At 38.4% G+C, this 21,780-nt stretch overlaps 1 protein-coding gene across 2 annotated transcripts in view; it reads left to right on the top strand.

Moving 5' to 3' along the window:
- The window catches only part of LOC141509206 (tumor necrosis factor receptor superfamily member 9-like), a 26,822-nt gene continuing 5,042 nt past the window's right edge, over positions 1–21,780 (top strand). The window contains exons 1-8 of one of the 2 annotated variants that reach the window (XM_074218560.1): positions 1–58; positions 1,775–2,206; positions 3,121–3,246; positions 4,034–4,171; positions 4,757–4,823; positions 7,167–7,297; positions 10,635–10,760; positions 13,100–16,839. In XM_074218560.1, the coding sequence (XP_074074661.1) occupies positions 2,110–2,206; positions 3,121–3,246; positions 4,034–4,171; positions 4,757–4,823; positions 7,167–7,297; positions 10,635–10,760; positions 13,100–13,242 (828 nt within the window). In that variant the 5' untranslated portion in view covers positions 1–58; positions 1,775–2,109 and the 3' untranslated portion in view covers positions 13,243–16,839. Of the gene's footprint in view, positions 59–1,121; positions 1,227–1,774; positions 2,207–3,120; positions 3,247–4,033; positions 4,172–4,756; positions 4,824–7,166; positions 7,298–10,634; positions 10,761–13,099; positions 16,840–21,780 lie in introns of those variants that run through there. The other variant, XM_074218559.1, reaches the window with a different exon arrangement.

Consider the following 21,780-nt stretch of genomic DNA (forward strand, 5'->3'; position numbering starts at 1 on the left):
GGCAGACACTGTTCGGTTTCTTTATATCCCTGGTGTTTAACACAGTTCCTGGAACCTGGTAAGCAAAAAATACTCTCTCTCTCTCTCTCTCTCTCTCTCTCTCTCTCTCTCTCTCTCTCTCTCTCTCTCTCTCTCTCCCCCCCCCCCATCCATCCATCTTTCCAACATGGGTCATGGGTTCTAGCTCCAACTCCATATTTCCTATGATCCTATGAGATATAGATTTCATTCTTCTACTCATTTCAGTTTCTCCCTAGCACACAGTAGGCATTTAATAATTGCTCTTACAAGCCATGGTTCCCTGGATTGGGGAGGGGAGAGATAATGCAAAATGAAGGTCATAAAAGATAAAGAAGAAAAGATACAATAAATAAATATTTTTAAATGGTCATTTTCTATGGATATTGAGTAAGTAGGAGTCAGTCTGGCATAGCAGATGGGGGGGTGACCTCTGGAATTCGGGGTCCACCTTCAACACATCCACCTTCCTGCACCTCTCAGGGTCCTAGGTGGCCCCCCTAAGCCATCAAGCTTCACATGAATTACTTTCTGCTTCATCAAAGGGATTTTCCACACTGGGAGTTCCCTATATTGATGAAATCATAGATTTAGTTTCCCTCCAAAATTTTACTGAGTAATATCAGCGTTCATTGGGTAATCCAGGGTAGGGGCTACACAGTTGTGATCTCCACTTATAGGAAATGGTTTTAGCCCCATGGTGACAGACACAGTGAAAAAGTCATCCCTTTTGATTCTTACAAAATTCCCAAAGTTCCCTGGCATGTCACAGGACAAGGTTCAGGGGGGTGACTCCGGATTAACAGGATTGTCTTTAAGGGATCCCAAACGTTTCTGAGGTCTGTCAAAACGTGGGGGGAGAGGGGGCTCTCTTCAGTGGCCAGATCCTTTGATTTCTCAGGGAAACCTAAGAAAAATCCTAATAAAAGAGCTAGATACTGCTTCCAAGAAATGATCTGAACTTCGTTAAACGTGGTAATAAGGGACCCGAGGGGATTTTAGGGGCAGCCAACTTCAGCCTTGATGAAGCTGTAATTAAGATCCTTGAGGGGGGATTTCCCAAGAGGCTCCTCCTCCTCCCTCCCTTCCCCCATTGAGTCACCCGAGCTGGTGAGGGAGGTTGAGAAGGGCTCAGCTATAAAAATGCTCCCAGTTCCCGAACATCGACAAATTGGACTCTCTGAATGCAGGCCCCCCAACTTACACAGGTTTGTTCTTGGGACACCTTCTTCCTCCATCGCTTCACTTTCTGAGCTTCCTGTTTCCTTCTCATCTCTGTGTTTCTATTCAATGATTTCCCCCTTTGATCAGGTGCTAGGAGCCTGGCAAAAAGGAAAAAAAACAGATCTTAGAAAAGAGAATATTTTGCTTAATAGATCCTTTGCTTTGCTCCAGATGTCAGAACAAATCCATGTCTGCAAAGAGGAAGTAGCAGGATGGGCTGGACACAGAAATGCTGCCCTACCCCCAAATGATCATTATGGGTCATGGTGAAACTTCTGGTTTATTTATTCTAGGCTTTCAGATTAGCAGTGCCAATCCAAATTTCTCCAACAATAACAGTAGAAAAAAAATCATTGAGAAATTGAGAAATATTTCCCCTCTTTCTTCAGGAACTTCTGTGTGATTGAATGCAAGCTCCTTGAAGGCAAGGACTGTTTCACTTCTCTCTTTGTATCCCCAGAGCTTTGCGTAATGACTCACCTAGAAATATTTTTGATGGATGGATCAATTGACCGACTTTGTCTTACTCTAGATATGCAGAAAGCATCATTGAAATCTGGATGCCATTGCCAAGGAGTGATGAAACTGGATCTGCCTCAAGGATCTGCCTCTCAAAGCTGTTTCTGCAGTTAGGAAAACCCAGACCAACTATTTCCAAAGAGGATAGGCATTGTTGAATCTCTGGCTTGGCAAAGGGCAGCTGCTTCTGTTGCTTTTCCAGGTCAAGGCTGGCTTGACATCTGTGGATTGTTGTAAGCAATCAATGAATTAGTTCTAAAGATAACTGGAAGTGCCTCCTTAAAAGTGAAGATTGTGGCGACAGGTTAGAGTGCTGTGGGAACTGATCTTTGTCTCCAAGACTCCAATATGGGCATCAGCTATGAGAATCTGGAGGCCACGTTAACTCTTGCCATGCTGTACTGGGGTACTCTGGTCCAGGGTTCCTGCGGCAGCTGTCCAGCTGGTAAGAATGAAAATGAAGGATGCATCTGTGTCTGTCCTACAGGCATTCTTAATTCTAGGGCATCTTATCTGATATATATATATGTGTGGATAGATAGATAGAGAGATAGATAGATAGATAGATAGACACATATAGATATAGATAGATAGATATTTGGCTTTGGAAAGGCAATGGGGTTAAGTGACTTGTCCAAGGTCACACACCTAGGTAATTTATTAAGTGTCTGAGGTTGGATTTGAACTCAGGTCCTCCTGAGACTCCAGGGCTGGTGCTCTATTCACCACCTAGCTGCTCCACCCTACCTGATTTTAGTTAACTTCTTGGGTTCATATTGAAAATAATTTAGTAGAATAGTTATGAAAATTCTCTTAGTGAATCCAGTCTTCAGAATAAGCCATGATTCTGTTCTTATTCAGTCATAAGATGTAGGCCTATTTTAATTCTACCATATTTATGTCTTGTTCTTTCTGATTCTGTGTTTATTCCCGAAGAATGCTTGTGAAGAGGCCATTTTTTTGTTTGTTTGAGGGGTTTTGGGGGGGGTTGCATGACAATGGGGTTAAGTGACTTGCCCAAGGTCTCACAGATAGTAAGTGACTTAGGTTGGGTTTGAACTCAGGTCCTCCTGACTCTAAGAGTGGTGCTTTATCCATTTTGCCACCTAACTGCTCCCAAGGGTCCAGTTTTTAAAAGTCAGTCATCTTGCCTAGCTATGTGACCTTGGGAAAGTCACTTAACCCCATTTTAAAAGTCAGTTACCCCTTACTCAAAATATAACTACTTTAAAATAGAACCCGAGAAACAATAAATTTTCTGCATTTTTATTTCCCTTTGTCTTTAAGTATTTTTGAATGCTACAGTGAAAATTTGCAAAGGTTACCAGAATTTCTTGATCCCTTTCTTTTTCCCCTTAGGTACTTTCTGGAATGGTACAGATTGTGGAAAAAACAAAAATCTGGCTTGTATCCCATGTCCCCCAAATAGCTTCTCTAGTTCAGCTGGTGAACAGAGGACATGTGACATATGCAGGAGATGTGAAGGTAAGATCTCATACATATATATATATATATATGTATATATATATATATATACATATATATATATATCTGGATCTATAAATATGAATATAGGCATTTCTGATAAGTGATGAAATAGATAAATTCCATGTCCATTTTAAAATAAATTAAATATTAAATTATTTTAGATCATTTTTATAAATATATCTTTCCTCACTCTACCTATTGAATTATCCCTTGTGAAAAATTTTTTTAAAAATCAATTCAACAAAACTAAGAAACACATCTAACAGTAATGACAGGATGCATTGATCCCCACTCAAAGTTCCCCACCCCAGCTAAGCAGAAAGGGATGTCCATTTTGTAGTCTTTTCTCCATTCCCACCACTTTTCAAATATCATGAGTGTTATTTCCTATATGTACTGAGAAATTTTTAAAATTACTATAGTGGCAACTACTGGTAGATAATGAGAAGTTGCATTTTACTGAAAGTTTATTTCAGGTGAAATGATAGTTTATAGTTGATGGGAATATGCTTCTACTAACCAAATGAAGGACTTAATTTAGCACTAAAAGTTACAAGAAACTTTATTACTATAGTCATACGTTCAGTTTTGTTTCAATAAGCATTTAGGAACTGGTAGCACTGGTAGGTGCTAGAGATACAAGGGCAAAAATGGAATAATCTGTGCCTTAAGGATTTTACATCTTACTGCTGGAGGTGGAGGTGTTGGGAGGGAAAGTTTTCATTATCGAACTTATCAGTAAGCCTTTATGTCCTATTTTCAAATGAATTTTGAATTTTTAAAGGTATTTTCAGAACTAAGAGAGAATGTACTCCAACAAGCAATACAGAGTGTGATTGTAGGTCCGGGTATCATTGTTCTGGAGCAGGATGTTATAGGTGTCAACCAGATTGCAAGCAAGGTCAAGAATTTATAGGAAAAGGTAGGTTGCCTTCCCCTCCCCCACTTCAAGTTCATTTGAAACCCTAAACTTGTTCATCATTCCAATATTAGATAGGTAGAAAAGACTATAGCAGTATGGTAGAATGCTAGACTTGAACTCAGTGATTCTGGATTCAAATTCTGATTCTGCTATTTATTCCTTGGGAATACTAATTTCCTTGGGTCTCAGTTTCCTCATCTGTAAAATGAGAGACTAGACTTAGCTGACTGCTAAGTTTTTCCCTTGTTCTAAACCTATGATCCTATTAGATGTAGTATTTAATGCCATATGTATACGTGATTGAGTCAAACATACTAGTAAATGAGAAATTCTTATCAGGAAATCATAATTTGAATATTTGTCAGCCATTCTATAGTCAAACATCCACATCCATAAAACTTTCTTAAGTGCTTGTCATTAGAAGGAAAACCTCAAAGTTATTTCAAATCACAGGACTTTGAGAACTGTTGTACAGTTATACAACATTTTGTGACATTAAAATCATTATGATGCTTACATGAGGGAAAAAACTTAAAATGACAAATATGCTTATGCTTTTTCACCTCTGCTTTTATTTTTTGCAAGGTTGTAGAGACTGTAGCTTTGGTTCCTTTAATGATCAGACACGGGGGAACTGCAGACGCTGGACAAAGTATGTATAACTTTAATTTCCTTTAGATTATTGAATATGGTTCTAGGTTAAATTCATATTGTGAGATAAGGTACATCAGATAGACATATATTGGAAAAATGCTATAATAATGACACAAGTAATAGTGTCAGTTCTATTCATTTACTTCTTATTTCTTTGTAACTCTCCATTGTTGACAGTTCTCTCCTTCTTTCCCTCTCTCCTTTTCTACTTTCTTCCCTCCTGTTCTCTCTCCTTTTCTATTTCTTTCTGTGCCCGTCCCTTGCTCCCTCCTTTACCCTCTTTTGCCACCCTCTCCCTGCTATCTGTCTCTCTCCCTCCCTCTCCTTTTCCTGTCTGTCTTGCCCTCCCTCTCTCCTTCTGTCTCTCTCCTCCTCTTCTTCCCTTTTCCCCTTCTTCCCTCTCCCTTCTCCTTCTCTAACTCCTCTATTTCTTCCCCTTGCTTCTCAGAACCTTCTCTTTCTTAAATATTCATTGTCCTCCTAATTACCAAGTCCAATGGCATTTTTTTTCCAGTCCTCATCCTTACTACTCTGTCTGTTGCAATGGATACTATTGATTACCAGCTCCTTGAAAATTTTTCTTCCTTTGGCTTCTGTGATAATCACCTACTTCTCTTTCTATATCTCTCCTTCATTTATGATGCCTTCCATGATGTGCCTTCCTCTCATCCCTTCTATCCTGATGTTTCCTTGGGTTCTGTCCATGCTTCTCTTTATCTACATTTTTTCCATGGCCTTTTCACCCATGGTTGCAACTTCAGTGACTGAGAGGAGTAATAAGAAAGTTTGGGGAGAGCTTGGGAGGAAAGATAATGAATTTCGTTTTGGGCAGGTTGAGTTTGAGGTAGCTAAAGGGCATTCAGTTCAGGATGTCCAATAAAGAATTGGAAATTTGAAACTAAAGGTCACCAAAAAGATTATATTGATCTCCATGCCTATGATACCCACCTCCCTTTCTAAAGACTTCTGTTTACAAAATTTAAATATTTTATTTCTTTAGTTTTCTGACTACATGCAATGGTATCTAATGACTTTTAATCTTTCATTTCCTACTACCTCCTGATAAGCTTTATATAGACATCTTCCCAACTCTTCAATCTCATCCCCTGCACAAGCCCCTGAAAAGAAGTCCTGTTCCTCCATCAACTAAAGTATAAGGAGGTTGGACTAGATCACTTCAAAGATCCTTCCAGATCTAAACCTATGATCAATGATCTCAGTTATATAGGATTTAAACCTTTAAGTCTTCTCTGATCCCTCTTTGCCCCTTCCCTTCACCAGATCAGTTCCTACCCATTTTTCAAGACTCAGTTCAGATGCCATTTCCTCCAAGATCCTCCTTTATCTCCCCAGTCAGAAACAATCAGTCCTTTTTTGGATCTCTCATAGAACTCCATTCTGGCCTCAGTCACTTAATAGCTATGTAACCCTGGACAAGTCACGGAACCCTATTTGTCTCAGAATCCTTATCTGTACAATAATTTGGAGAAGGAACTAACAAACTTCTCCAATTTCATCGCCAAGAAAACTCCGAATGAGGTCATGAAGAGTTAGACAGGACTGAAGTGACCGAACAACAAAAGACAGAGAACTCTGTATCTTTCACATCCTATCTTGGAAAAGCTGTGCTGTATAGAAAGCTCTGATCTAAAGACTTAAAGTCCTGCACCACCAGTTTTGCCAAGTCACTTTCTGAACCTCAGTTTTCTTGTCTGTAAAATAGTTACAGAATGGTAAGGAAAGGTCTTTTAAAGGGGTAGAGAACTATGCAAATGTGAGTTGTTTATTATTATCATTATTATTGTTATTATCATTATTGTTGGTGTTGTTATTTTTATAGTGTTTGTATCTTTGTCTTATCCACCTTCCCTGGTTGTAAGCTCCAGGAGAGTAGGGATGCTCTTCTTCTATGTATTTTCCATAAAATTCAATTCCCTATTCATAGCCATTGTCAATTTCTAAAGGGAGATTTCAAATCTATTCTCCCAAAATCTAAGAAGTATTTAGGGGTCAATGTAAGGAAAAACCTGCCAACAGTTAAGATCTAAGAGTGCAATGAATTGTCTCAGGAAAGGATGACATCTTCCTTCCTAAAGGTATTAACTAGACACTGAACGCTCTTATATTGGAGGATAGTTTAGACCGGATGCTGAGTTAGATTGGAGGACCTTTCCTATCCAACTCTAAGGTTACATGATCCTTTGAAGAGTTTATTTAAGGTTAACTTCAAATTCATTTTATTATTAGCTTTCTGTGAACTCAAATAGAAGCAATTTATTTGGTTTCTGAAATTAATCCCTTGCAAGTTTTAATTATTTAATTGTTTCTCATTTAACTTCAGCTGCTCCTTGAGTGGACAAGTTGTGCTTGTAAATGGAACTAGTAAAAGAGATGTGGTATGTGGATCCACCAAAACAGATGCCACTCCAGATGCAGTCTCCATAACAATTCCTGTTTTTCTTGTGCAAACTGGTGAGCTATTGATTAATATCCAAGGAATATGAATCACTCATAGCTATTCTCTTCTACCTGTCGCTCCGTCCATCTGGAGTGACTTTCAACTCTAAAGCTAAACCAATAGTAATTCAGATAGTAAAATTGCAAACAGACCCAGTGGAGCTTCCAAGATTCAAAACTGAAAAGGAATTCTGATTTATATACAGGTATATATATATATATATATATATATATATATATATATACATATATCTTGAGAGGTGACATGAATTCTGATTTATATACAGGTGTATATATATATATATATATATATATATATATATATATAAAATATATACATATATCTTGAGAGGTGACATGATGCCAAATCAAGGAGGTCCAGGTTCAATTTCTAACTAATGCAAATTGATTGTGTGATCCTGGATTAGTCTCAACATCTTACCTGTGTCCCCGGCCACTCTCTAAGATAATAAGTTGTTGAGAAGGTGCGCCTTGAAAAGGCCATTTCTAAGCGATGTCTCTGCTTCCTTTCCTCTCACTCTCTGAAGTCTGGTTTACAACATCATCACTCTACTGAAATTGGACTCTTCAAATTACCAGTGATTTAATTAATTTCTAAATCTATGGGTCTTTTCTCTCAATACTCATCCTTCTTGACCTCTCTGCAGCCTTTGATATTGTTGATCACCTTCTTCTCCTCGATATTCTCTTCTCTCTAGGATTTCATGGCACTTTCCTATCCTGATTCTTCTCCTACTTCTCTGACTGTTTCTACTCTGATTCCTTTTCTTGATCTACATCCAAGTTGTGCCTACTAACTGAGGATGTCCACTAAGGGTCTGTTCTGGGCTCTCTTTTCTTCTCCCTCTATACTGCTTTGCTTGGTGATCTCATCAGTTCCCCTGGATTTAATTATCATCTTTATGCAGATGATTCTTAAAACTATTTATCCTTTCTTGTGACTTTCAGACTCAACTCTTCAAGTGTCTTTTGGACATCTTGAATTGAATGTTTTAACCTCAGACTTGATCTGTCCAAAACAAAATTCTTACTTTCCTCCCAAGTTCTCCCTCCCTTCTTTCTAACTTCCTTATTACCACTGAAGGCACCACAATCTTCCCAGATACCCAGGTTCACAACCTTATTGTCATCCTCAACTCCTTACTCTCTTTCCCAGTCTCATATTCAATTGATTGTTAGGGTCTTTGTATTTCATCTTTGGAACATCTCTTCTAAACTCCCCATACCCCCTCCTCTGACAGTGCCACTTCCCAACTCTAGGACATCATCATCATCATTTCATGCCTGTACTGTTTCAATGATTCTCTCATTGGTTTCCTTGCCTCAAGTCTCTCTCCACTTCAATCTGTCCTCCAAGAATCTGTCAAATTGACCTTAGAGTAGATCTGATCATGTGTTCCCCCACTCAATACATTCTGATGGTTACCTAATACTTCCCTAATCAAATCTATAAAATTCTCTGATTTTTTAACCCTAACCCTTCATAACCTGACTGCCTTCTAGTTTTCCAATCTTCTTTTTTTAAGGCAAATGGGGTTAAGTGGCTTGCCCAAGGCCACACAGCTAGGTAACTATTAAGTGTCTGAGGCCGGATTTGAACTCAGGTACTCCTGACTCCAAGGCCAGTGCTCTATCCGCTATGCCACCTAGCCACCCCCTAAGTTTTCCAATCTTCTTATACATTCCTACGTACTTTCTGATTCAGTGGCATTCCCCTCCTTTCTATTGCTCCCATAAGACATTCCATTTTCCAATTCCAGGCATTTTTATCAACTGCCCTTCATTACTGAAATTTTCTCCTTTCTCATCTCTGCCTTCTGGTTTTCCTGGATTCCTTCAAGTCTCAGCTAAAATTATACCTTTTGCAAGAAATCCTTTCTAATCTCCCTTATTACCAGTACCTTTTTTGGGTATTATCTCCAATTTATCATGTATACATAGATATATAAATATTTTTTATAAATATATAATATATTTATGTATGTATGTCTGCAGATATAAAAATACATATATTGAAATCTGTTTATCTATCAATCTATCTCTAAATCTATCCACCCATCTATCATTTATCCATCCAACTATCTATCCATTTTTTCTTTCTTTTTATCTCTCTTCCTAGCCATCCATCATCTATCCATTTATTTTTCTATCTACCTTTTTCTTTCTTTCTGTCTATCAATCTATCTATCTCTTTCTGCCTTTATTTCTTTCTTCCCCTAAGGCTTAATCCAGTGTCCATCACACAGCAGGTATTTAATAAATCCTTATTAACTTCACTTGACTGAAGGCTAGATTGACTAGAACTCCCTACATTGAAGAAATCATGGTTTCAACTTTAAAAAAAATACAAAACAACCAAAAAAACTACACATGTAGAAAATTGGATGCCACATAATATAGAAAAATAAAGCAGTATGTTTCCATTTTTCTTTCTAAAATAATATACTACCTTGGACTTTGGAATTTTTTCCAGCTTTGAAGATTTAAAATTTAAATTAAAAAAATTAAAATTTAAGTAAATTCAATATGTCCTATAGAATATAACTTCCTTGAGAGTAGGGCTCCTACTTACATAGTACCTGATGGGTACACAGTAAGTGCTTAATAAATGCTTACTGCTTGATCACCACACTTTGAGTATCTCATTAGAACAAAGATCACAGTTGTTTTTAACATTAATGAAAGAGAAGAAGCTCAAGAATGTCAAAATCCTAGAAAGACAGGAACCAATCTAACCTTTGCCAACTCCTTATTCATCTCTAGTTGTATCTACTAACTGTGGTTGTCCCCTAAGTTTCTGTCTTGGGCTCTCTCTTCTTCCTCCTGGCAAATGGAAATGGTCTTCAACATTCTTCTAAACATATGGGTAGGTAGTGACTTTTCAATATCATGTAAAAAGAACCCTGATCTCTACTTATAAGTCAATAACTATTTTTTGTCAGTCATTAGTAATTGTTTTCATTATGCATTTATTAAGTGCCTACTATATACCAGACACTGTGTTAAGCACCAGAGATACGAGAGAGAGAGAGAGAGAGAGAGAGAGAGAGAGAGCCCTTGCCCTCTAAAGGCTCACAGTCATTATGCCTATGATATGATAATATGTATGAGAAAAGTCCAATAAATTCCCATGTCTGGAGAAATGATTCATTTATCATAAAATTCTTCTTAGAATCCTCTCTAATTCCCAAATTTAACATATTAGAAATGTGCAAAAATTTACTACCCTCCATGATGCTTAGGAATAAATGTGTGACAAGGCTCCCCATGCATTGGTTTTCTATCTATTCTCTGTTTTTCCCCCTAATTTTTCTTTCTTTCTTTTTTTAAGATAAGGACCTGGCCACCTTTACTCTGGCTCTGATTATGGCTGCAGGGTGCTTTGTACTTTTGACCTTGTCTTGGTTCTGTTTTGCCTTCAGAAACAAAAAGAAACTACCCTACCTGTTCAAGCAAAGTAAGAACCTAGCCCAGGTTTCCCTTCTGTGAGTACTGGTATGAATGGGAGTGAGAGCTCAGAAGCAGGGTAGAGGAATGAATAGAGTGTGGATCACATGTTTATTCCTCCAGGAACTCTTTAAATGGTTGCTGTTACTACTCCACATGGATGTGGCATGAAAAGCCCAAGGCTTGGAGGCCGGGACACCCGAGTTCAAATCCAGCCTCAGGTGCTGATTAACCATGTGACCCTGGGCAAGTCATATAACCTCTGCCTATCTTGGTTTCCTCCATTATTAAATAAGGATAATAATGGCAGCATCTACCCTTTGGGGATGTTGTGAGGATCAAACGAGAAAATTTTTGTACATTACTTAGCATGGTGCTTGATGCATGCTATAAAAATATAAAAATGCGATGATGATGATGATTAATACTACCTTCCTCCAGGAATTCTTGAAATGAAACAATATTTACAAAATGCCTACTATTTAATATACACTTGTTTTTCTTCCTTCCCCAAGGTATAGGAATACAAAATTTGAGAGAGGAATGAAAAAAGCCAGGGGAGTTTTTAGAATTCAGGACTCAGGTTTCAGAGAGGAACCTCCAGTCTTCTATATTGATCTGGTGTGGCCAAGGCAACCACAGGCAGGGACTGGAAATTCAATAAAGCTAGGGGCTTTTTAGGGGTGAATGAATTAAATGTTTGACCAAATAAGGCCCACAAATGATGTTAAAAATATCTACAGCCCTTAGCAGTAAAAAGAATTTCCAACCCCTGAAAGGTCTTGAAGTTTCGCCTAGAGAGATGACTTAATAGAAAGATTTCAGTAGTTTTGTCTGGTGGTTAGGGTGCTGGCCTGGAGTCAGGATGATTCCTGATGCTTCCTGGCTGGGATCACAGGCAAGCTGTTTAACCTCTCTGAGACTGAGAAATAAGAATGATAGTAAGTCAATTTATATCAATTTGTAACAAAAACATCCATCAGACTTAGAATTTTAAAAAATGCCTCCTGAAGAGAAAAAGGGATGCCCTTACAAAACGAGGAATTGTTCCAATCGTATTAAAGCCCAAATAGATTCCGTTACAGCAATTTTTCTCTGGTGAATGGGTTAGTGTTGGGAAGAAATCATTTTCACTTTTGCTTTTAATTTCTGGTGCTTTCATCATTTAACCAAGATAGGCATATTTGGGTCCAGGGTGATCTGCAAAGTAAATAGATGTCTCTTTGAAATATAAAAGGTGGCAGCTGCATTTGAGACATGGGGAACATTTCAATTTGTCTGGCTGGATTTTCTTCTGGTCATTTATAGGTAGTGTAGTGGATAGAACACTGGACCTTATTCAGGAAGACTCATCTTCCTGAGTTTAAATCTAGCCTCAGATACTTACTAGCTGTGTGATCTTGGGGAAGTCACTTAATCCTGTTTGCCTCCTCATCTGTAAAATGAGGAAATGGCAGACTGTTCCAGTATCTCTGCCCAAAAAATCCTAAATGGGCTCATAGACAATTGGATATAACTGGAAATTTTTTTATTTCTCTCTAGAAAGATATTAATCACTGAGGCTTGCAGAGAAAAGACTGTACATAGGTCATTCAGTTGGATGTCACTACAGGTCATTGACTATTTTTAGGTTAGAATAGCACAATACAGAAACTTGGCAATTTGTCCATGGTATCTGGACTGAAACAACTGGACAACAACAGAAAGGGTCAATAAACAAATAAAATTCTTAAATTCAATAAAAATTTCTCCCTTCAGTCAGTCTTGTAGGTAAGAAATCTTGCGTCTCTCCTTTCTACAAGTTGATTTGTAGCCAAACTTGGTGGCCCAGACCTATTAACTCTGCCTCTGGAGAAACTGATGGAAATTACTTGAGCTTAGGAGTTCAGAGTTGTAGTCAGATTAAAGTAGATTGGGTATCGGAACAAAGCTCTGCACTGATATGGCAAGGACCCACCGAAATGAAGGGCTGCCAGGCTGAATAAGGAGGGGCAAACCAGGCCAGATGGGAAATGAAAGAGGTCAAAGCTTCCATGTTGATTTTTGGCCAGTGCTGCATTTCTCATCTAGGAGAAATAGGAAGAGCCCAGGCCTGGAAGTGAGGGGAGTTTGGGGGTGAGGGGGTTGGGGAGAAAGAGAGACAGAGAGAGAGAGAGAGACAGAGAGAGAGAGAGACAGAGAGAGAGACAGAGAGAGAGACAGAGAGACAGAGAGAGACAGAAAGAGAGACAGAAAGAGAAAGAGAAGAATAAGAAAGCCAACTGGTTTTAAGATCCCAGTTCAGGAGAGGCAAAGGAGGATCACCCAGAATGAGAACCAAAGCTAACCATCTACCTCTTTCTGTTTTAGCTTTTATGAAACCAGTCCAGACTGCCCAAGAAGAGGATGCCTGTAGCTGTGGGTTTCCAGAAGAAGAACAAGGAGAGGGTGAAACCATTAAATTCCAATCCCAGCTGCATTTGGAGCTGTTTTTAAAAGATTCAAAGCAGTAAGACCTTGGGGCCATTACCAGACAGCAACCAGAAAATTTATCTTCGGATGCTATTTGAAAGGGACTATGCAGGTTAAAAAGAGAAAGACGAACCCCTTTATCAGATGTAGCGTTTCTTAGAACAGACTCTCAGCTAGAACTGACTGATGAGGGCAATTCCCTTCAACAGATTACACCCCATCCATAACTGCCCATCCTGTTTGACTCTTGTCCTGTGTTCACCATGGGTTGCATCTTCCCAATGAGCTAGAGACCTTCACTGCTTTCTTCTGACATTCCAAGGGCATTTTTTTTCAAGTTCCTCCTTGATTATTCAGAACACCCCCAAAGTCTTGGTGCTAAAAAACTCCACTAAAATTCTGGAAACTGCCTCCACCTGATTCAGTCTCAGTTATCATACATCTGACAGTTTTTCCATGTTGTATTATTTAAGCAAATTTTTTTAAATGTAGTAAATCTCAAAATAAGTCTGTAATTATTCCTTTCAATTAGTACAGGACACTGTCTCTAACTTATGCCATTACCAGGTCCTTTAGTGGATAAGGAAAACAGAGGCAGGAGTCTCATAAATATTGTTCAGGGTCCCAGGAATAATCTGAAAAGTTATCCATCACAACCCAGACTGTGGTCTTTTTCTTCTGTCCTGTTCCCTCCCAACAAGAGCCATCTTTCTCTTATTCTTAGTCTTATTCATCTTATTCTTCCTAGTTTTGAACTGGATTTCTTCTACCCAGCCCTCATCTCTTCCCTAATTCTCACGCTACAAAACTTAAAGCTTGCATCTTACCCATTATTCTTAATCATGCCCTCATCAATGACCTTGAAACACTTCCCCTCCTAGCCTATTTCTTCTACATTCCATTTTTGACAGCTGCTGGCTGATTCCCCCGTGGTTCAACCATGGGTGAATGAAATGACAGTGGACTTATGTTTTTATTACTATAAGGAATTTCCTATTACTTTGTCCACAATTAGGAGACACTGCCATTTGGTGGGCAATGGCCTTATAGACTAGTCCAGAAGATGAATAACATGCTTTTCTATTCAGCTACATTTCTTTATGTCATGACCTTTCTGAAAACAGCTAAGTATAAACACTAAAGGGTGAAATAGTCCTCAAGAGTAAGTTATTAGGGGCAGCTAGGTGGATAGAGAGCATGGGCTCTGGAGTTAGGAGATCTGAGTTCAAATACAGCCTCAGACATTTAATTACTTAGCTGTGTGACCTTGGACAAGTTGCTTAACCCCATTGCCTTGCTAAAAAAAAAGAGTAAGTTATTAGTGAAAAAAAAAATCTTAATAGGACTTCATGCTTTGCTCACTAATGCTATAATCCTTAACTATAATCCTTACCTTGACACTGCAAACATATCAAAATCCCCCTCTAATCTATCTTTTATTATTGGTTTCAATTTACTCTCCACCACATTTGCTAGCCAAATTGCCCTACTCATTGTTCAAACCTCGTGTCCCACCTCTAGGCCTTTGCATGGGCTGTATCTCCCATGTCTAGAATGTACTCCCTGCTAATTTCCTCTTTTTAGAATATTTACCTTTCTTCAGGGCTTAGCTCAGATGCTACTCTTAACAGGAAGCCTTCCAGATCTATAAAATGTTATATCCTCTCCTATCCCAATCCCAATAGGATGTAAGTTCTCTGTGTATCTTCATTCTAACTCATACTAAGTTTTTACCCAGTTTCCTGTTCTGAGACTTTGTATTTGTTTTACATCAAAATTCCTGCCCTTAACCCCTTGACCCTCTCAACTCCCACTCTTCCCCCAGGAAGCACGTTTTCGATTTTCTAGTTACTCAGAATTTTCCTTACATTAAGTAGAATATAAACTAACTGAAAAGAATGTAATTCTTTGAGAGCAGGGACTAGGATTTCGTCTTTGAATCATAGACCAAGTAGCTTAATCAGAACTCAGGGTTATATATTCAACCTTAGAGGATGTGTGGATCACCTCCCCCTCATTCTACAAAGTCAATGATAGGATTGTCCAGGACGATCCATAATAATTGGTGGAATCCATCTTCTGACTCCAAAGCCAGTATACTTATCTACTCATCAGACTGCTTCTGTGATTCATAAGAAGTAAATATAAATGTTTATTGAACTGTATCAACAGTAGACTGATGATTTACATAGTAATTTATAGCTAACAATGCAATTTCTTCACAATAATCCTGTGAGGTTGGTAAAACTATTATTTAACCTTTACAGATGAGAAATCTGTTGTCACATAATTAAATAGAAATTCCAGGACTCAAACCCAGGTTTTGACCTCAAGGTCAACATTCTTTCTTTCAACAACATTATCATTTCTATGGCTTTGCAAAACATTTTATATGTTTTATCTCATTTGATCTTCAGAACAACTCCTGGAGACAGATGCCACCATTGTTTCCATTTAACAGAAATTGAAATTCAGAGAGGTTAAGTGAATTGTCCAGGTCACAGTGTTAGTGTCTAAGGCAGGATTTGGACAAAGGTCTTGTTGACTCCAGCTCCAGGACTATATCATCTGTTATATCTAGACTACTTTTCTCCTAGGTGAAGAAATAGTAATAAAGGATTAGCCTTTCCATCCCCTGTGTTCCCTCTGCTTCTAAGTTTCTTATCCCTCCTCCCAGGGGCAAAAGGAGGAAAAAAACCCAAAATAGTCACAATGACTGTCTTCTCTCCACCAACCACCTGACTTCTTTCTCTAAGCTCCTTTGCTAGTAGGGGTCATGAATGAGGGAACTAACTCCCTCCTGCTATAGGTATGCCAACTTCAATCATAAACTCGATTCAGATACAAATTGTTTTTTATTAGACGTACCATGTTGCTTCCTGCAGAGTATGATCCTTTAAAAAAATTTAAGGAACTTAAAAATATATAAAATAGTTTCATCATTGTGATAAAAAAAAATCTCTACTACTGATTCCAAGAACTAAGATTTCTTGTGGGAAAGTTTTGTGTGTGTGTGTGTGTGTGTGTGTGTGTGTGTGTGTGTGTGTCTCCTGGAGAGAAGATCAAAACTGATTGTGTAGCTGGAAGATCTTATAAGTGGGAGAATGTGGTTCTGTCCTATTTTCATGCTAATCAGGGGCTCTTGGAAATGAGTTGAATTTACTTGCCCCAACCTCTGCACACTTTGGTCTTGTTTTGAATTTTTTTTGGATGACATTTTTGAAATAGATTTTGGTAACACAGACTTGCAATCAGGGATTAAATGGAAATTACAAACTAGTTTCTAACCTTAAATCAAATGGTGGTTTGGAATCATGTCATTTGAACAGCAAGCAAAGTCTAGTTTTTAAAAAAAATAGACCATCTTAGACCTGTTTAGGCAGGTTCTTGAACATGTGTGGTAGGAAACAGAGAACCCAACAAATGTCTTTAAAGAGATGACATCTAGCAGAACTCAACAACCACAAGAATAGTAGATATTTCCAGCAGACAGAAAATTATGATACACATGGATTTTATGTACAGTAGCAACACAATGTCTTTACCAAACCTCTATGCAATTCAGATACCACTTTCTACATGAAGTCCCATTGCCCTCCTTCCCCAAATTACCTTATATTTATGTTAGTTATTTTAAAAATTATCTTTTATTGTGAACTTAATCAGCAAATACAAAAATTTCAATATCCAAAGAAGAATGATGATTCTTAAAATTTAGGTAGTTTTAAAATATATTTTAAAGTTAATAATTTAAGACTTATTTGTATCCCTGTCTGTTCCTTTTTTTCACTTTTGTGCATTTCAAAATATTTTATTTATGTCCTCTTTGTGGCACGATTGCAAAAGGGCCAATTTAGACTTGATATTAGGAAAAGCATTCCTAACAACAGGACCTACTCAAAAAGTTGGAATGGGTTTTATTTTGGTGAAAGAAGATGGAAACATAGGAATTTAGATTTACAGCTAAAGCATTTAGTTCAGGGATATCAAAGTGAAGTAGAGATGAGGATCTCTAAACTAAACATAAGGGTCCCTGAAAGCTACAAATTGATTTCAAAAATCATGTTATTATATAATCTATGTTTCATTGAATTCTTATTTTGATCAATATTTCTCAATTACATTTTAATCTGGTTTGGGCAATACATCTGGCCCATAGGCTGTATGGTTGACCCATCTGATCTAGTCCAACCCTCTAATATTCTAGAGGAGGAAACTGATGTATAAAGAAGGACTGGACATATATCTCTATATCAAATGTTGACCTTCACTAAAGAGAAGGGAGGGAGGGAGACAAATCAGAACACAAGATATAACAGCAACAAAAAGAATGCATTTTACCCAAAGTTATACTGGTAATAATTGGCAAAACCAGGATTTTTTGAATCCAAATTCAGCTACTTTCCCAATGTCTAGAAATAGCTACAAAAACAAACCAAAAAACAAAAAAGCCATATAGTATCAGGCTTTGAAACCTAGACATACATAGAATTCCCAAGATAGAAGGGACCTTAGGGCCATCTCATCCAACTTGTACCTGAGCAAGAATGTTTTCTACAATTTACCTAATAGTAGATTCTCAGAATTTCACACACAGAATCCCTAGATCAATAAACAGCCTTTGACTCCTCACTTGAGTGGCAGCTTGGTGGTGGAGTGGATAGAGCACTGGCTTTGGAGTCAGAAGGCCATGAGTTTGAAACCCATCCTCAAACACTTGACACTGACTAGCTGTATATCCTTGGGCCTCACATCCAGGGCATCTCCAGTTATCCTGATTCATATTTGGCCACTGGACCCAGATGGCACTGAAGGAGAAAGTGAGGTAACTTAGCACAGCATCCCCCTCACTCGAATCCAAGTCATGTACTTGTTATGGCATCAGCTCCCTGAGGTCATGAATATTCTTTGAGAATGAAGGACAAACTCATCAACAGGAGAGAATAACCCAAGATCATTCTACTGTAGATATTCTTAACTTTTTCTGTGTCATGGATCCCTTTGACAGTATGATGGTCCTTTTCTTAGAACAATCTCCTTTAAATGCATACAATAGAATATATTAAAATCAATCATATTAAAACTTATTTCTACTGAGAAAGTGATTACTTACGATATCTAATAGTGTTTGGGGTTAGAAAGAATTTTGCTCCCAAGAGAACTAGCTATTCTCTCTCCCTGACTTCCATTCTAGCAAGGTCAGGGTCAATCTGTCCAGGTTTTTCCTCCATTGGAGTAATTTCTCCCTTGGTCATCACCCTCACTCTGCCCCTGCAGGGATGAAGAGGATGACTGGATCTCTTAAACCCATCAGAACCTGATAACCATTGCTTCTGGGGGGCTTTGATCCAGTTCTTTCTTACTTTCTCTTCTCTTCAGAAAGTCGCTGATTCACCTTTTCCATATAGTCTAAACTAATTTGATTTTTTTTTCCCCTTTGCTCTCTTTTGGTCACTTCAAACCCTTGACTGGGAAAGACTCTAGTAATTAGAAAATCTTCCTTTCCCTCCATGTGTCATTGAGTAACAATAGCCTGGGAATCAGCTGCTTTTTACCCTGCCCCTCTCATTACACACACACAGAGAACAAAATACTAAGAAGAAAACCAGGTTGTTGTTGAGAACACATGACAAAACAAATAGATGCTTAAAGAAATTAATAATAACTAACATTTATTTGGTGTGTTAAAGTTTGTGAAGCATTTCCACATTTGAGATCGTTTGAAACGAGAAACTGAATACAGACTCCATGCAAGGTTGAGTGAGAAATGGGTTGGAGTAGGATTTTCTCCAGTTTTATTCTCAGAGTTAGAGGGTACCAGGACTCTACACTGGATCCGGAGAGTCCCAAGTTGTTCAGCTAGACTTTTTCCTGCACTCCTGGTGGGGCAAAAGCAATGGCAGCGGGGACTCAGCACACCCACTCGTTGAATGTTCTGATTCTCTCCCACCATCCTCTGGTCATGTCTTTCTCATCTTCCAAAAGCTTGTTTCCTTCACTCTTCTCATGAAACCTCAGTTCTCCTGCCTGAAGATTATCTTTCTACATACCTCAGTACTTTAATCAGAGAATAGTGGGGCTCTCTGGTCCAGTCCTGAAGGCATCTATCACAGCTACATTCCAATTCCTTGGGTTTGTATCCATTTTCCAGTGAGCAATGTTGTAGAGTTTACACTTTCAGAGACACGTTTCTGTAATCACAAAAATCCTAAATAGCAGAGTCATAAGTCTTATGGATAGAGCTATAAGAGTCAAACATTATGGAACATCTTGTGGTAATTATACGTAATTTTGTTGACACCAATACGCCCCACAGGAAGGAAACCACAGATCTTTTGAAGTTCTGACATATTTCTATTGATTCAATATGATCTTCTTTTTCCTTCTGTTAATATTGTCTATTCTCTGAGGACACAGACCAGAAGACATAGGTTTGTCTTTAATGATTACTACTGATACAACCATGGGGAGATCATCTCTTTGAACCTCAGTCCCCCCCCCCCATAAAATTGGAATAATAGTACCAGGATTAGCTGTTTTCCAGGGTAGGGAGAAAAATGCTTTCAGAGACAGCACAGAATGGTCAGTAGAGAGGTGGATTGGAAAGTCAAATTCTGCCCAGATACTAGCTAGCTGTGTGACCCCAGGCAAGTTACTATATGACCCTCAACCTCCTCATTCATAAAATTGTGATAATAATACCTTCTGGAGTTCAAATGAGGTTCAAATCAGGTATGTATATATATATGTATATATATACATATATATATATAATATATATAATGTGTTCTACAAATGTTAAAATCCTACAAAATGTGATTTGTTATTATTATTATTTTATAAATCTCAAAGTCACAGTTTAAATCTGATTTGTTAGGTTATTAACATGATAGGACAAGGTCAAAATGCTTTTGTCTGACTTCTGAGGCCCTTCATAATTCAGCTTTACTTTCTATTTTTCTTTTTCCTTCCTTCCTCCTTTCCTTTCCTTTCCTTCCTTCCTTCGTACCTTTTTCCTTTCCTTCCTCCCTTCCTTCCTCTCTTCCATCCTTCCTTTCTTCTTTCCTTTCCTTTTTTTCTCACTTTCTCTTGCTTTCTCTATTTTTCTCACTTTCTTTTTTTCTTATTGTTTTCCCTCTTTCTCTTTTTCTCTCCCTCTGACACTCTGAGTCTTTATCTCTGTCTCTCTGTCTTTGTCTCTGTCTCCTCCTTCCTGAGGAATTCCATTGTGCATTTTTTGTGGATCTCTTTAAAAATTTAAAATACTGAGAAAGTTCCCTATGCTCTTTGGAGCTCCCCCACATTTATGCTCCCTCCAAAGTCACAAACCCAATCCCCACACAGTTGGCTCTACTTTCAAAGGACAGCAGTTCTCAAGAACAATGCTATTAGAGTTAAATTTCCAGTTTGCTTTACAAAGATGGGGGCTTGTAGCAGTCAGATCTAGATGAGAAATTCTTTACCTGACTGGAAGTCACCTGCAAATAATTCCAGTATAAAAGGCATCCTTCTATAAAATGATACCACAGATCCTTCTAGCTTCAACCCATTTCCCCTACAGAAACCTCTACAATTAGAGCCCAATTATGGGCTTGAAAATGGGAAGCTAGCAACTTTATTTTTGCCTCCAGTATTAATTTATATTACCACATCTCTATCCTCCACCCTCACCCCTAATCCATACCAGGATTTTGTAGGGATTTTTCCCAGCAACTTTTTGAGAAAATAAACCGCAATAAAAGATTCAGTGTCTTGGTGCTCAATCCGAGACCCTTTTTGAGCTGGGACATAAATGGCAAGGGTCTCTGCCTCACCAGTTTGTATCTAGGCCACCTTGACCCTCTAACAAGAGGACAAAAGGCAACCCATGAACTAAGGGGAGGAACCATCATTCAATTGGGCAAGCACAAGTTTGCTGGTGGTAAGTGAAGCCTTTCTCTGGGACAAGTAACATGGTCCTCTATCATCAATTTCTAATCTAGTTCTGTCTTTGGCATATTGTAGGTAAGAAATAAGCTTTCAGGTCTCAGACACTTAATAATTACCTAGCTGTGTGGCCTTGGGTAAGCCACTTAACCCTGTTTGCCTTGCAAAAACCTTAAAAAAAAAAAAAGGGCGGCTAGGTGGCATAGTGGATAAAGCACCCATCCTGGAGTCAGAAATAAGCTTTCATTAAGCCCCCTGTCCCAAGTGATGGAAATAAAAAAAAAAGCCAATTCTTGCCCTTTCAGAGCTTACACACCAGTAGGGGATAAGAACACATAAGAAAAGGGTGGAGATAAAGAGACACACACAATGGAGAGGGCATATTCCCATCTTGAAGGTCCCAATGTCATAATATCTAGGTTAAGGTGCTCTTGGTCCTTCTGGCGACCCAAGTCACAGCCTCCAGACTTTTGTGCTAGACTTGAGTATTTGCCCAGTAGCTTTGCCTTTTTAGCTTTCTTTTGAATGTTACTGCTACCTGTCCTAATTCTTCTCTGCAGTCTCTTCCAAGGGACACTCAGACTCTTCTTTTTTCCTTTTTTTTTTTGCAAGGCAATGGGGTTAGGTGACTTGCCTGAGACCACACAGCTAGG

This window comes from Macrotis lagotis, chromosome 1 (assembly GCF_037893015.1).
Source record: "Macrotis lagotis isolate mMagLag1 chromosome 1, bilby.v1.9.chrom.fasta, whole genome shotgun sequence".
Classification (NCBI taxonomy): Eukaryota; Metazoa; Chordata; class Mammalia; order Peramelemorphia; family Peramelidae; genus Macrotis; species Macrotis lagotis.